This window comes from Varanus komodoensis, unplaced genomic scaffold (assembly GCF_004798865.1).
Source record: "Varanus komodoensis strain SLA01 unplaced genomic scaffold, ASM479886v1 scaffold6_2, whole genome shotgun sequence".
In the NCBI taxonomy this organism is placed as follows: Eukaryota; Metazoa; Chordata; class Lepidosauria; order Squamata; family Varanidae; genus Varanus; species Varanus komodoensis.
The window spans coordinates 13,237,817-13,250,437 of record NW_025336346.1 but is presented as its reverse complement, the minus strand read 5'-3'; the positions used below and the strand labels follow the sequence as shown (position 1 = coordinate 13,250,437).

The 12,621-nt window shown below is 38.7% G+C and overlaps 1 protein-coding gene across 1 annotated transcript in view; it reads left to right on the top strand.

The window, feature by feature from the left end:
* The window catches only part of WNK2 (WNK lysine deficient protein kinase 2), an 89,325-nt gene that overhangs the window by 65,076 nt on the left and 11,628 nt on the right, over positions 1 to 12,621 (top strand). Inside the window, exons 20-23 of the mRNA XM_044451513.1 lie at positions 2,151 to 2,365; positions 6,044 to 6,259; positions 7,254 to 7,352; positions 11,519 to 11,563. Coding sequence (XP_044307448.1) covers positions 2,151 to 2,365; positions 6,044 to 6,259; positions 7,254 to 7,352; positions 11,519 to 11,563 — 575 coding nt within the window. The remainder of the gene's footprint in view (positions 1 to 2,150; positions 2,366 to 6,043; positions 6,260 to 7,253; positions 7,353 to 11,518; positions 11,564 to 12,621) is intronic.

Below are 12,621 nucleotides of genomic sequence, written 5' to 3'. Positions count from 1 at the left end.
CACTTAAAAACAAATCTATCTCTCAGTGCATCTGCCATCTCCAAATATGACTCAATTTCCCCCCAAGCTCCTGAAGACTTCTGGAATCATAACTTTTACTGCCTTTCTTTCTTTTTCTCCAGGTTTGTTCTTGATCTCCTAGCAATAGCACTCCAATAATAGTGGTCACAGCAAAATCACCATTTTTCTTCTCAGTAGAAAATCACTAACCTATTAGAATTTTTGGGGAGTGTCAGTAAATATGTGGATATGAATGAGCCAGGAGTAGACATTGTTTACTTGGACTTCCAAAGGTCAAAAGGATTTTGGCAAAATCTATCACCAAAGTCTCCTGAGCAAACTCAGCATCACGCAATAAGAGGAGAGGTCCACTTGGATCAGTAGCTGCTTAAAAAAGAAGTGAAATAATGAATGGTTAATTTTCTCAGAGGAGACATCCGTAGACACAGTGGAGTCTGACAGGCATCTGTATTGGGACCAGTGTTTTTCAGTTTATTGATGATGGTCTGGAATTAGCAATGAGCAGTGAGGTGGCCAAGTTTGCTAATGACACCAGCTTAGGGTGGTTAAGCAAAGAAGGTATTGAGAGGTGGTCCAGATGGATCTCTCCAGACTGGGAAAATAAGCATCAAAATAGCAAATGCATTTCAGTGCAAGCAAGTATAAATGGATGCACACTGGAGCCCAAAATCCTACTTCCAAGCATAAGGCAATGGGATCTGAGCTAGCAGTTAGTCATCAAGAAAGACATCTTGGAGCTGTGGGGGACAGCTTGATGAAAATTTCAACCCAGTGTGGCAGCTGTAAAAAAGACAACTATTGCTATTGTGCATAATTAGGAAAGGAATTGAAAATAAAACTGCTATGATCATACTCCTCTTCTATAAACCTGTGCTCTGACCAGGCTTAGAATACTGTATGGCCACCACAGGCCATATACGCATGTACACTAACTGCTGGGGTGCAGTTCTATTGAGGTCATACCAGTGTGGTGTAGTGGTTAAGAGTGCAGGTCTGGGACTCAGACAATCTGGGTTCTGGTCCCCACTTGGCCATGGAGCCAACTGAGTGACTTTGGGCCAGTCACAGACTCTCTGCCCAATCTACCTAACAGGGTTGTTGTGGAGATAAGATGGAGAGCAGCAGAAGAACAATGGGAGTTTTTTTTTTTCTTTTTTTAAGAAAAAGGATGAGATAGGAATCTTATAAAATAAATAAATAAATGATTTGCCCATGGGTAACTGTTTGGCCACTGTGTGAACAGAATGTTGAATCAAACAGACCCTCACTCTGATCCAGCATGGTTGTTCCAATGTTCTTATGGAAAATCCAGTAGTCTCTGCTAAGTCCCCAAGCTTTCTAAATGAGGCAGTCTTTAAGGTGTACAAGACTGTTGTCACTGTTTTTTCTCTCTTGCTTAGCTTGTTTTATGACCCTGTCCATTTTTCATGCTTGTTGAAACCCTCTTTGTTTCCTTACAGGGAAGGCATTCTTCTTTCTGTTGTGGTTTCTCAGGACACTGTTGTTTGTCCTTTGCCATTTCCTACCCACGCACTGTCCCTGGGCAGATTCATCTTGTCTCATGGTTTTCAGTACAGCTATACATTTTATTTATTTATTTTATTTATTAAAACATTTTTATGCCGCCCCATTCGCCGAAGCCTCGGGGCGGCTTACAACATACACGGATATCATCCAGCTATCTTTCTCTCCAGAACTTTCTCCTTCTATCCAATCTCACATCTCTGAGTATTTTTCTGATATTTTTATCTGGACACTATATTTTAGTCCCTGACTTAATAAGTCTAAGTCTGAAATGCCTGTCTTTGCTTTTAATCCCTCCTTTTATCGTTCACTGTCCTTATTCATGGCAACATCACTATCAACACTGTTGAATAAACATGAAATCTTGGCTTTTTTAATTATTATTTTACTTCTCTCTCTCTCTCTCTTACTGTTGCTTGCCTCCCACATTTGATCTGTTGTTCAATCACAGCAATTCGTGACAAAATCACACAAGTTCCCTTGAGAAGATAGGCATAATATATATAAATGAGATACAGAATGTATGTTTCCAAATGCAGATGTTTTAATTTAAGAAGCATTTAAATTTGACATAAACTAAACCTGCTTTCACTTTTATTAATCAGACACATGAAAGAAATTGCTGAGCTGCAATCTCAGCAGAAGAAAGAAATAGAAGCTCTGTACATTCGTCTTGGAAAACCTTTACCACCGAATGTCGGATTCCTTCATTCTGCCCCACCAAGTGGCCGTCGAAGAAGAACCAGCAAGAACAAATTAAAAACGGGAAAGTTATTAAACCCTGTTGTTCAGCAGCTCAAAACAACATCAACCAACACAAGTATGTTTCAGCAGATACAAAACTGTCTCCCACAGTAACTCCCCCAGTGATGTTGTTTGGTTATTATTTTTCTGATAGTATGTGATAGTAATGAGTCTGTGCTAGTCCTATCACACTGCTTCAAGAATTCAAATTGTGAAATTGTGGACTATTTTCTCAGGGACTATTATTATCATTATACCAGTAAATAGGGAGAAGAGCTGTTAGGATGGCTTTGGTTACATGTGCCTTTAGCATTTTTTCTATTGATGAAATAAAAATGGAAATTCAGTGTTGAAGCAGTAAACACTGGCACAACAACAGCATCATGAAACCTTGAAAAAGCCATGCTTCCAGGTGTAAGCCAGTGACTAGATTGAACAGTAATGCTTTTCTGCCTGTATATAGCTGGGTCTAGGCAGAGGCATGATCCCTCTCAGTGCGGTTACAGGCATATGGCTCAGCAGAGTCGCTGAGATCTCACCTTGTGAAAAGTTCTAGAACTTCAAACCACAACTTCAGAATGGGCCACACGGAAAGCCAGCACAGATGATGCAGCACTGACATATCTTCAGAAAACCTTGCTCGAGCCAGCACAGCCACATTATGGGCCAACTGACCCCTCCAGCCTGTTTTCTTGGACAGTGCACGCACGAGACTTTGCGTGGATCACTGATACTTGCCCATCTCTGCCTGGGGTGGGGTGTGGGGGCTCTGGCTGGCATACCAGCCCAGGTGGTTGTGCTCCAAGCCACAGAGGCCTTTTGTGCTTCTAGTGACAATGATGAATCCATGAGCACCTTAGCATTACTTAAATTGTAATTGCATTCCTTAAATGGTCCTTTAGGGGGTGGAAAACTCTCTGTAGAACATCTGCATAGATCTATATATCATAACTTTGCTCAGGTGAACAATACTCAAGAATCTTCTTCCGATTGATGTACAGTAAGTTCAAATTTGATTCTTCGCCCTTGGGGAGATTAAACAGAAAAAAAAATCTCTTCTCTTACAAATGTCAAATTTCCCATTTTACTTAATCTCCCCTAGGTTTGTTGCCGCTTAGAGTCCACAGAGAGGGGGGGGATTTTCCCTCCTCTGTCGAAAAGGGCTTTTATTCAAATTGGTGCTTGTTCCACAAGTTTTTTTAAGGGCAGTATTTTTAAAAAGGATATTTGCTCACCCAGCAGGTCCGATGTCCACTTTTAAGTCTTCTTTCTTTGCTGTTTAGCCGGTGCCAACAGCTAGTGAGGAGCACCCCTCTCGTTTCGTTCCCTGAGAATCCACGAGCTTCTCCCGGCAGGTGGAGGGTCCCCCCCCCACAAACCAGAATTATGCTTGAGCTTTAATCCCGGCCCTGACAGGGCTTGGATGGGCCTCCCAAGGCCCACTGTAGAATGGATTTCGGCACGAAGTACGGAGCTTCCGTTCTTCGCTGCCGATCTCACTGCGACCTCAACCGGAAGTCCCAATACTCAAGCATCTCCTTGTGAGGCACCAAGGGTAATAGTTCCCATTGTGTCCTGTGACCTCTAAACTTCATTATTAGCTCACTTAATTTATTGAAAGCACTTTAACCTTGTTCTGCAGCCCAAAGGGCACTTACATACAGTAACCAAAAACAGCATAGTTCCTGTCTGTATATTTGCATTCTAAACGATAGAATGCAAAAGGAACAAGTGGTGGGGAAGGGAGAGGCAGAAAAACAAACTGAGGCACTAATTCATAAACAGTAGTTCTTATAATGACCAGATGGAAGAGGTTCAGAGAGAGCAGGAGGAACCTGATGGATCCAGCCTTCCAATGGGGCCTTTGGAATGGCTTGATTCCTAGTTCATCTCCTTTTGCTGTAGCTCATAAATGGCAGTACACTCGTTGCCCAGGTGAATTTCCAGCTGTTGCCCAAAAGACTCAGCTTGTACTTGGTTTCTGTGGTAAGAGATAAAGGGCATGGTAAAAAGAAAGACAAGCTTACCAACAGAGGATTAGCAGGTCAGCAGAAACCCCTTTAAAAAAAAAAAGAATTTCCTTGAAAGTAGACCAATCCATCCAGTTACCTATAGCTTAAGCCTCCAAATCTCCTTACATTGGGCCTGTAATTAAGCTCTTCTGGTCATGCATCATTGGCATTACTTCTGCCAAGGTCAGAGTGAACATCCATTCACTGACAGTAGGCTTATCTGAGTAGGAAGAAGGCCCAGCTGACCACGAAGATACCCTTCATTCCCATGCCATTGGAAGGAAGGACAGCTAACTGCCTTCTTGCAAGCTTCTCTGATCCCATAGCAATATAAGTTTAGAACTAGGGTATTTGCCAGTTTAATGGCCATGTGTCCTCTTTTATGCCCTCCTGCCCCCTGAGATCGGTGGAGGAGGCTCTTCTCCAGGAGCCCTCTGTGAAGGATATTAGGAGGGTGAGTACCCGGAGGAGGGCCTTCTCTGCGGTGGCGCCCCACCTATGGAATGCGCTCCCCAGAGACGTCCACCTGGCGCCGTCGTTATTTGTTTTTCGGTGCCAGGCCAAGACCTTTTTATATAAATGATATTTTAATTGTTAATTGTTTTTATCTATTAGTTTTAAACTATTGCCGAGATGCTCCGAATTTTTAATGTCTATCCTATGTTTGTTTATTCTCTTTGTAAGCTGCCCCAAGGCTTTCTGCAATGGGGGTGGCATAAAAAAAATGCTTTAAATAAATAAATAAATTTTACAGGGGTTGGCCCTCTATTTGAAGGACTGTTCAGTCCAATTCTGCTTAAAAGATAAACAAGCTATGAGAACATTTCTCCATCAACAGTTAGCATCTGATAGCAGACTGAACAGAGACATATCCAAACACCTAGTTACAGTCTTCCACACTATGGTTAGAAGTGCTGTGTTTCTATTTAAATTATAATAATTTGTTTCCATCCATTAGCATATATACATATAATTCAAATTGCTATCTTTTTATGATGATGCATGTCCTCTTAAGTGGCCATTCTAATTGCGGTATCACCCATCTCCATCTGTTCCTACCTGTCTTCATTGAAGGGTGCCCGTCCCATCTGAAATAAAGGAGGTGACTACCAAAGCCAGAGCCTTCTTGGTGGTGGGACACTGTCCCTGGAGGAAAAGTCCCCCAACTCTCTGGAGCACATTGGGGATGAACCATATGGGGCTAGAGTGGGGTGGAGGGGGGAATTGGTGAAGATCACCTGCTCCTCCTTTCCACTTGCAGGAGACTTGGGCTGAATCCAACCCACTGTGTGTTCTAAATTCAATTCTCCAGACAAGTGGGGTGAGAGTCAAACTTATCACAATGTCTCATATCTTTCTTTCCCTGAATAGCTGTCACATTGAAGTTGAGGTGTGAGGACTATCTTCCTCTGTTGTACATTACTTATCATTTTTATCATAATAATAACACAGTGATGTTTATGTTAATTCTGAATTCCTATTCTCTATTACTTCCTACCAAAAGCTTTAAAGAACACTATGCCCAGAGGGAAGAGAAAGACTCAGTTATGTATGTGATCCTTCCTCCATGCATAGGTACAAAGTCACCTGGCTGTGTGTGTAGTTTTCAGCTGGAAACTTTATCCAGTTCTGTGTTCCTTCCATTTCTTCAAGATATTTGAAGCTCTCTTAGTAATGAGCAAGATAGTTGAACCTCAACTTATTTCTGTGCAGTTAGTGATTCTCGCATGTATCCCGTTTAGGCAATGTGTCAGACTGCAAAGACTCTTTGGCTACAGAAAGCACTAAAGGTCAGACTGGTTCTGCTGAAGCAACAACACTCACTTCATCCACATCAGCCATACTTGGAAAGTCAGTTCAGACACAGCAGCCCTGCTCTGTCAAGGCTTCCTTGTCTTCTGACATCTGCTCTGGATTAGCTACTGAAGGAGGCGATGCCCATGGAAATGCTGGCCAAGGTGATTCTATATACTTAGGGTCATCATTCATTCTGTGCTGAAATTAATATTTCAAAATTGAAAGTAAACTTTGGAAATTGGAGTTGCAGGTTCACTTACCTGCTCAGCACATTGACTTGAAAAAGTGTTTCTCAGCCTAATCGGTGTTACAGGGCTGTTGAAATTATAAATGTGAGGGAAAAAAGAAAGGGTGTTAGCTGTAGTGATGATAAAAAATATTTCTAATGGGGTCTTCAGTAATCATGAAATATGCAGAGGCCTGAGTCATTAATGTGCCTTTGAAATTAGAATGGCAAAGTGTGAATCAAGAGGAAGATACTATTTGTCCTAAATTCATACTATGTACGAATTACTAGTTGTGAGGGAATGGAACACCTGAAGGAAGGAAGGAAGGAAGGAAGGACGGAAGGAAGGAAGGAAGGAAGGAAGAGGTAATGGGCCTTTGTCGAGTGAATTTATTTTGTAGCAAGAAAGGCTGCCTTACTTTTTTTGGTTCATAGACTTAAGTCCAAACCCTGTGTTCCTGTTGCAGAAATTTGTCCCTAAGGCATTCTTTCATACTGGCCCCAAAATATGTTTTGGGATCAGTTCAGCTTCTACCATCTTGCAAGGTCTTATGGTTCCTGGCTTTACTAGTCTTTTAGATACTGTTTTATATAGTTGTAGCATTGCAATATTTCAGTGTATAACTTTGTAGTTTTACCATAATATGTAGAAATATCTGTTGCAAAGTGTAATGATGATTAAAACCAATATCATTCATACACAGTTCTGCATGTCCTGCCAAACTAATCCCATAAAGTATCTATTTTCTTCTGCTGTTGTTTTTGCACCCTTTTGCATATAGCCAATGAACTTACTCCTCTTTGGCAAGGCTAAAATGGAGATGTGGATGATAAACTAACAAAGCTGATATGACTGATGGTGACAACTGATCACAGCTATTTGTACTTTATAAGTGTCTTTGTTTTCTTCCCTTTATATTCATTTGCAGGCTGGACGGTTTTCCACCAAACGTCTGAGAGAGTGACCTATAAATCTAGTAGCAAACCTCGTACCAGATTCCTCAGTGGACCTGTGTCTTTGTCCATCTGTTTGTATTTGTTCTTTTGTATTTTATCACAGCCCATCTTTCTTTTGTCCCCCTTTTCCAAAACTCATTTTCATATAAATCTAATACGTTTGGCAGGAAGCCCCCTCCCCACTTTCTAGACAATTCCTTTGATTTCCTTTGTTAAAAAATTAATCATCATTGGCACTCCTTATTTTTTATTTATTTTTCTTTCATATTAAAGCTTGTATGCACTGCTTTTGGCTCATGCCTGGGTACCAAAAGCATGTGTGGAAGATCTCATAATTTATTCTATCACCTTGTGGTAAATTTTACCCTGGACGTATCTTTATGTGATTTTACGTTTAAGTAAATTTTAATTTACAATGTAACAATTATAAATGTCTGCTGTCCTGGTTCCAGCGATATCAAAAAGAAACCCAACGTTCTGTAGACGAATGGTCTCTTTCACACATGTTTGGACTATGAAGACATGCATGTAGCAAGCTGATTCAAATCTAGAAGGTCACTGAAGGGTATAACATCCTCACAAGGGCTGTATTCAAACAATATACAGTACTGTTTATATCCACTTTATTGTTGTTGTTATTATTCTTATTATTCTCCTATACCTTGCATGTGGAAATGCTGAGAAATGCTCCTGCTAGTTCTATAATGATATTTTTTCTAGGTAGTATTTCCCTACCACACACATGCACACATAAAAAAAATACTTTGGGTTACTTTAATAAAATTCTGTTAAATGCAACTGTGTGCTTACTCTGTTACACAGTACACTTTTGCTTTTACTATAAGCTTACTAGCTGGAGCACTTTACTCAGTTTATTTTTATTATAACCTTTCATGACCTCAGAGATGAAGTCAACAAGCAGTTCATTAAAGCAGAAAATACATTTTAAGCTTTAAAATGCCAGTGCTACTCTGGAATGGATTATTGATATAATGTCCAGGTTGATTCCAAATAACTGTCCAATGAAATACAAATAGATGTTTCCTTAATTGTATGATCGCATTAATTGGCACTTCAACCAACTCTCAAGTATTTTTTTAAAAGAAGACATGTGCATATTATAAGGCAAATAGACTTTCTTTGTACAATAAAAATACTGTGCACTAGTAAGGTAATCCAGGCCACAGTTCCTTCTAATGCCCAAAATAGGGTTAACATTTAGCTAATTAAATGTTCATTTTCATTTGTATCAAATTTTTACCATTGGAAGTATGCATTTTTCTCATTTTTGAGGTACAGATCAAAGGCACAAGACTACTTAAAATTTATCATCCTTGCTTTTCAAATAATTATTTTTCTTTAAACTCCACTAAACTGTAATTATAAACAGCAGTTGAGAACTGATAATACAGGTTACCATGTGGCGTGAACTATATTAAACTTGAATAATAATTTCAAAAACTAGAGATATTCTTTAAATGATCTCTATGTAGTTATTTTTGTTTGTATTCTGGCTGCAGCTGTAGCTTTTTCTGCAGTCACAAGTAGTCAGAATCCGTCCATTTCTTTTCTATATAGTTGTTATATGCACAATTTTTATTTTTAAATCTTAATCACTGTAAGAAGAAGAACAAAGAAGTTTTTGTATTCCTAAAACTAGTAATTTTATCTACTTATAGATAAGTTCATACTTAGCATATAGTGATAAGATTTTGAAGGCCCCTTTATATTTTTAAATATGAAATATGTCTTATTAATATCTGCAAGAAGAAAGCCCTAGAAGGCTTGAATTTTGAAGCGTTCCTCCTCCCATTCTAGGGGCTTTTCTGCATGGCATGCCTTTTTCTTTGCATTTTACTGGGATAGAGTATTTGTTGCTCTCTGAGCCATCAGCAGAAATGTTGGCCTTTACTCTCCTTGCTGGTTATAAACATCTCTGAAGGGAATAAGATCCTAAGCAAGAGAATTTCAAAGGCTGCCTGTCAAGTGGAAGCAAGTAGTTCATTGAATCCCATCATTTCTAGAAAATACCTATTTTGGCAGTTGGAATAATCACTGAAGATTGTTGTTGTAAAAAGATGACAGATACTTTTAAAATGTGTATCCATTGCCTAAGTAATAACTCCTCTGAGTCATAAAGTTCAAATCAAAATTACTTGTATGTCTTGACCACAGTTAAAACACATTTAAGGTGCAATGTTCCCTTATAAAGCCTGGATTTTACAAATTGGATGCATAAGATCAAGCGTGACAAATTAGCCTTCGTATTTATCTAGTCATTCAAACTGCAATTCAATTGTAAATGCATAACTAGAAGAGCTTTTCTCATACAGTGAATGCTCTTTATCTTGAAAATAAGTAATTTTTACATATAGTCACCAAAGGAAAATGGGAAAATGTTCATAAGAAAGGTCTTCATAATAGCTGTGCATGGGGAAGAAATAAATTTGGTGTCATTCTGATTCATTTTTTTTTTTACTTCAAGCCCTGTTTGAAAGGCTGCTGGACAGACAATTAAGATGTTACTTTTCAGAGGGAGAGAATCACTATTAGTCTCATAATTACAGTTGTTACATTTTATTTATATCCCACCTATTTTCTTCTTGGGAGGAGTCCATAGTGGCTTAAGTAGCTGCTTTTTATCATCCAAAACCACCACCACCCGGTGAGGAAGGTTGGGCTGAGAGTCCATGACTGGCCCAGAGTCACCCAGTGAGCTTCATGGCTGAGTGGGAATTTTCAGAACTTGAAATCCCTCTGATCACCATGCTATACTGGCTCTATGTTTATTTTGTATTTCTCACATTCCCATAATGTTCAAAAACCCCTCTTTTTACCAAGGTCAGGTGGTGGAGGGCTAGAGGCTACATTTAACCCTAACCTCAGATATCATACCTAAAGCAGAAATACTATTTCTTGCTTATATTTGCAGGCCATTTCTAGTCCTACCTTTATGGCCATATCAGCAGACATGGAGTAATCTTTGCCTGGTTTTATCTTTTGGATACTAAACAAAATTCTTTGTTTGCGTACACTAGTTTATGGAGTCTCTGATTCCCATTTGCTGGGACTGCTTCATGATTAACAAATGCTGATTATTTTTTTCTATCACTGAGAAGCATATATGATAAGGGCTTCTTCTAATTTCCAGCAGCATGGGGCATAGTGAGGTAAGGTTTATTGGGTGGTTTGGCTCCCTGTGGAATCAGGAAGTAACAAACACAACCTAATTAACATTGTTGGGATTTTAACCCTGATTCTTTATTCTTAAGGCCAGAAAGTTTTGGGTCCTTTCAAGAGTTGTAGAATAAAATACAAAATTCAAACATTTGCACAAAAAATGCTCTTTTGAAGGGAACGATAATAAATAGAGCTCATTTATGGATCTTTGTTAGAGGAGTTGTGTCTTAAACGCAACCATATTCTATGCACCATAGCATGTGATTAGTATGTCGCATAATTTATTATAGCATCTTAGCAAACAAAATGAACTGATAAAGTTGAAATACCACAATACAGTTACAAGGGCCCACTTGAATTTCCATAATATTAATGTTGGTGTAGGAATACTGGGAGTTATAGGATTTGTTTAGGATGTTTGCTTAAACATGCCTAGGATTGCATGGTAAGCTACCGTCCTAAACACATTTACTAGGAAGTTAGCCCCATTGAATTCAATAGAACTTAATTCTGAATAGACCTACATAATAAGATTGCCTTGTAAAGGTTTCCATGTTTTGTATTTGGATACAAATGTTCACTTAGGTTTCAGACCTGCAGAACTCTTCTCTCATACATTTTGTGTACGAACTCTTTTGCCACCAGTCTAGTTTTGCTTGTTCATGAATTTACTTTTTATCATTAGTTGCCTGACACCATGAATATAGATTTGTGATACAAATAAAATAGGAATCAAAATATTTTGAAAGCAGTGATTTAAAAAAATGAGTCTTCAATTTTCTTTCTGAAACACATAGGTCCCAAATAAAAACTGCATAGTATTTATGTTAATAGTAGCAAATTTCTGTAGATTTTGATAAGCAAATTTCTGTAGGCTTTGAGCTGCCCAATTATTTCTTTTTCTCACACCTGAACTGCTGACTTTCTGTCTGTTCCTTCTTGCATAATGGTTACTTTTTCATTGTTTAAAAATGCAGAAGATTTTCCATCAAGCTTATTTCTTTCCCCCTTTTAGGCTTGCCTAACTCTGTATGTCTTGTATCATTTTACCTTGTAGGGTCCACTCTGAAACGACTATGTCTAGGCAAAGATCACAGTAGTAGTAACTATCCCTCTCTCTTTTGTTTTTTGGCGTTTTGATATTACTTTCTGAGCATGAGCTGCTTTATTTAAATATAATCTAGTGGTTTATTTAAACGACAGGCCTTGCGTTCAGTTCATGCTGCATTTAAATTAGGCTGCATACGAATTAAGAGCAGGTATCTCGTTGGTAGCTTTGCATGCTAGTGCTGCTTTTGGACGCATGCAGTGTGTTGCAAGATCATTGTGTTTCCAGTATGTATATGTGTGTTGATGAGACAAAGCTGAGTCATGTACTTACCCAGTATTTTAATTAACACTGCTTCTTTACAATACTGTTTGCTGCTGTTGACTAATACAGCTTAACACTTCCTCACAGCTATTGAGATGCTCGAAGTACTAAATAGTTGCTGAGGTGGAATCTTGAAAAAGACACTTGTATTTTCACTGGTTTGTTATTCCAAAGAAAAGAATTCACAGAAGCTGGGTGCACTGTAGGTTTTTAAAGGAAGGTGTGAGTGTTTATGTGAACAGAGAAAATCACTAGCAGATTTACTCATAGTGCACACCATGATTATTGAAAATTCATGGCAGCAGAAATAACATTTTAGTACATTGGCTCATCATAAATAATGTCATTTCACTACAGCTTTGAACTTTTTTGCTTCAGATGTTGGTATTATGGGAATTAAACATTATTTTTCAAAAAGTGAAAAAGGCTTTAGTCAATTGATTTATTTCACTTGCTTTAAATAGAAATTTTATCACCTTGGTCCCAACATAGTCTGAATGATTATTTCTACATTAGCTGCCCCGCCCCAGTGTCAGAATATCAGAAGGTTATACATAGCCATAATCAAGTTAGACTGCCTGCATTCTGATGCCATGAGTTCAGTCCTCCAGGTTGTGTCCACTCTGTGTAATTCTTTAGTACTGCTTGTGCCTCAAGCATAGTTGCTTTTTCTTAAAAAGGTTGTCATGTTGACACTTTCGAGAGCTCAAGGACCATAAAGAGAAATGTGAGAGTTCTGTGAGGATATGAATGGCTGTCAAGGCACTTTTTTACCAGTTTCATTTAGG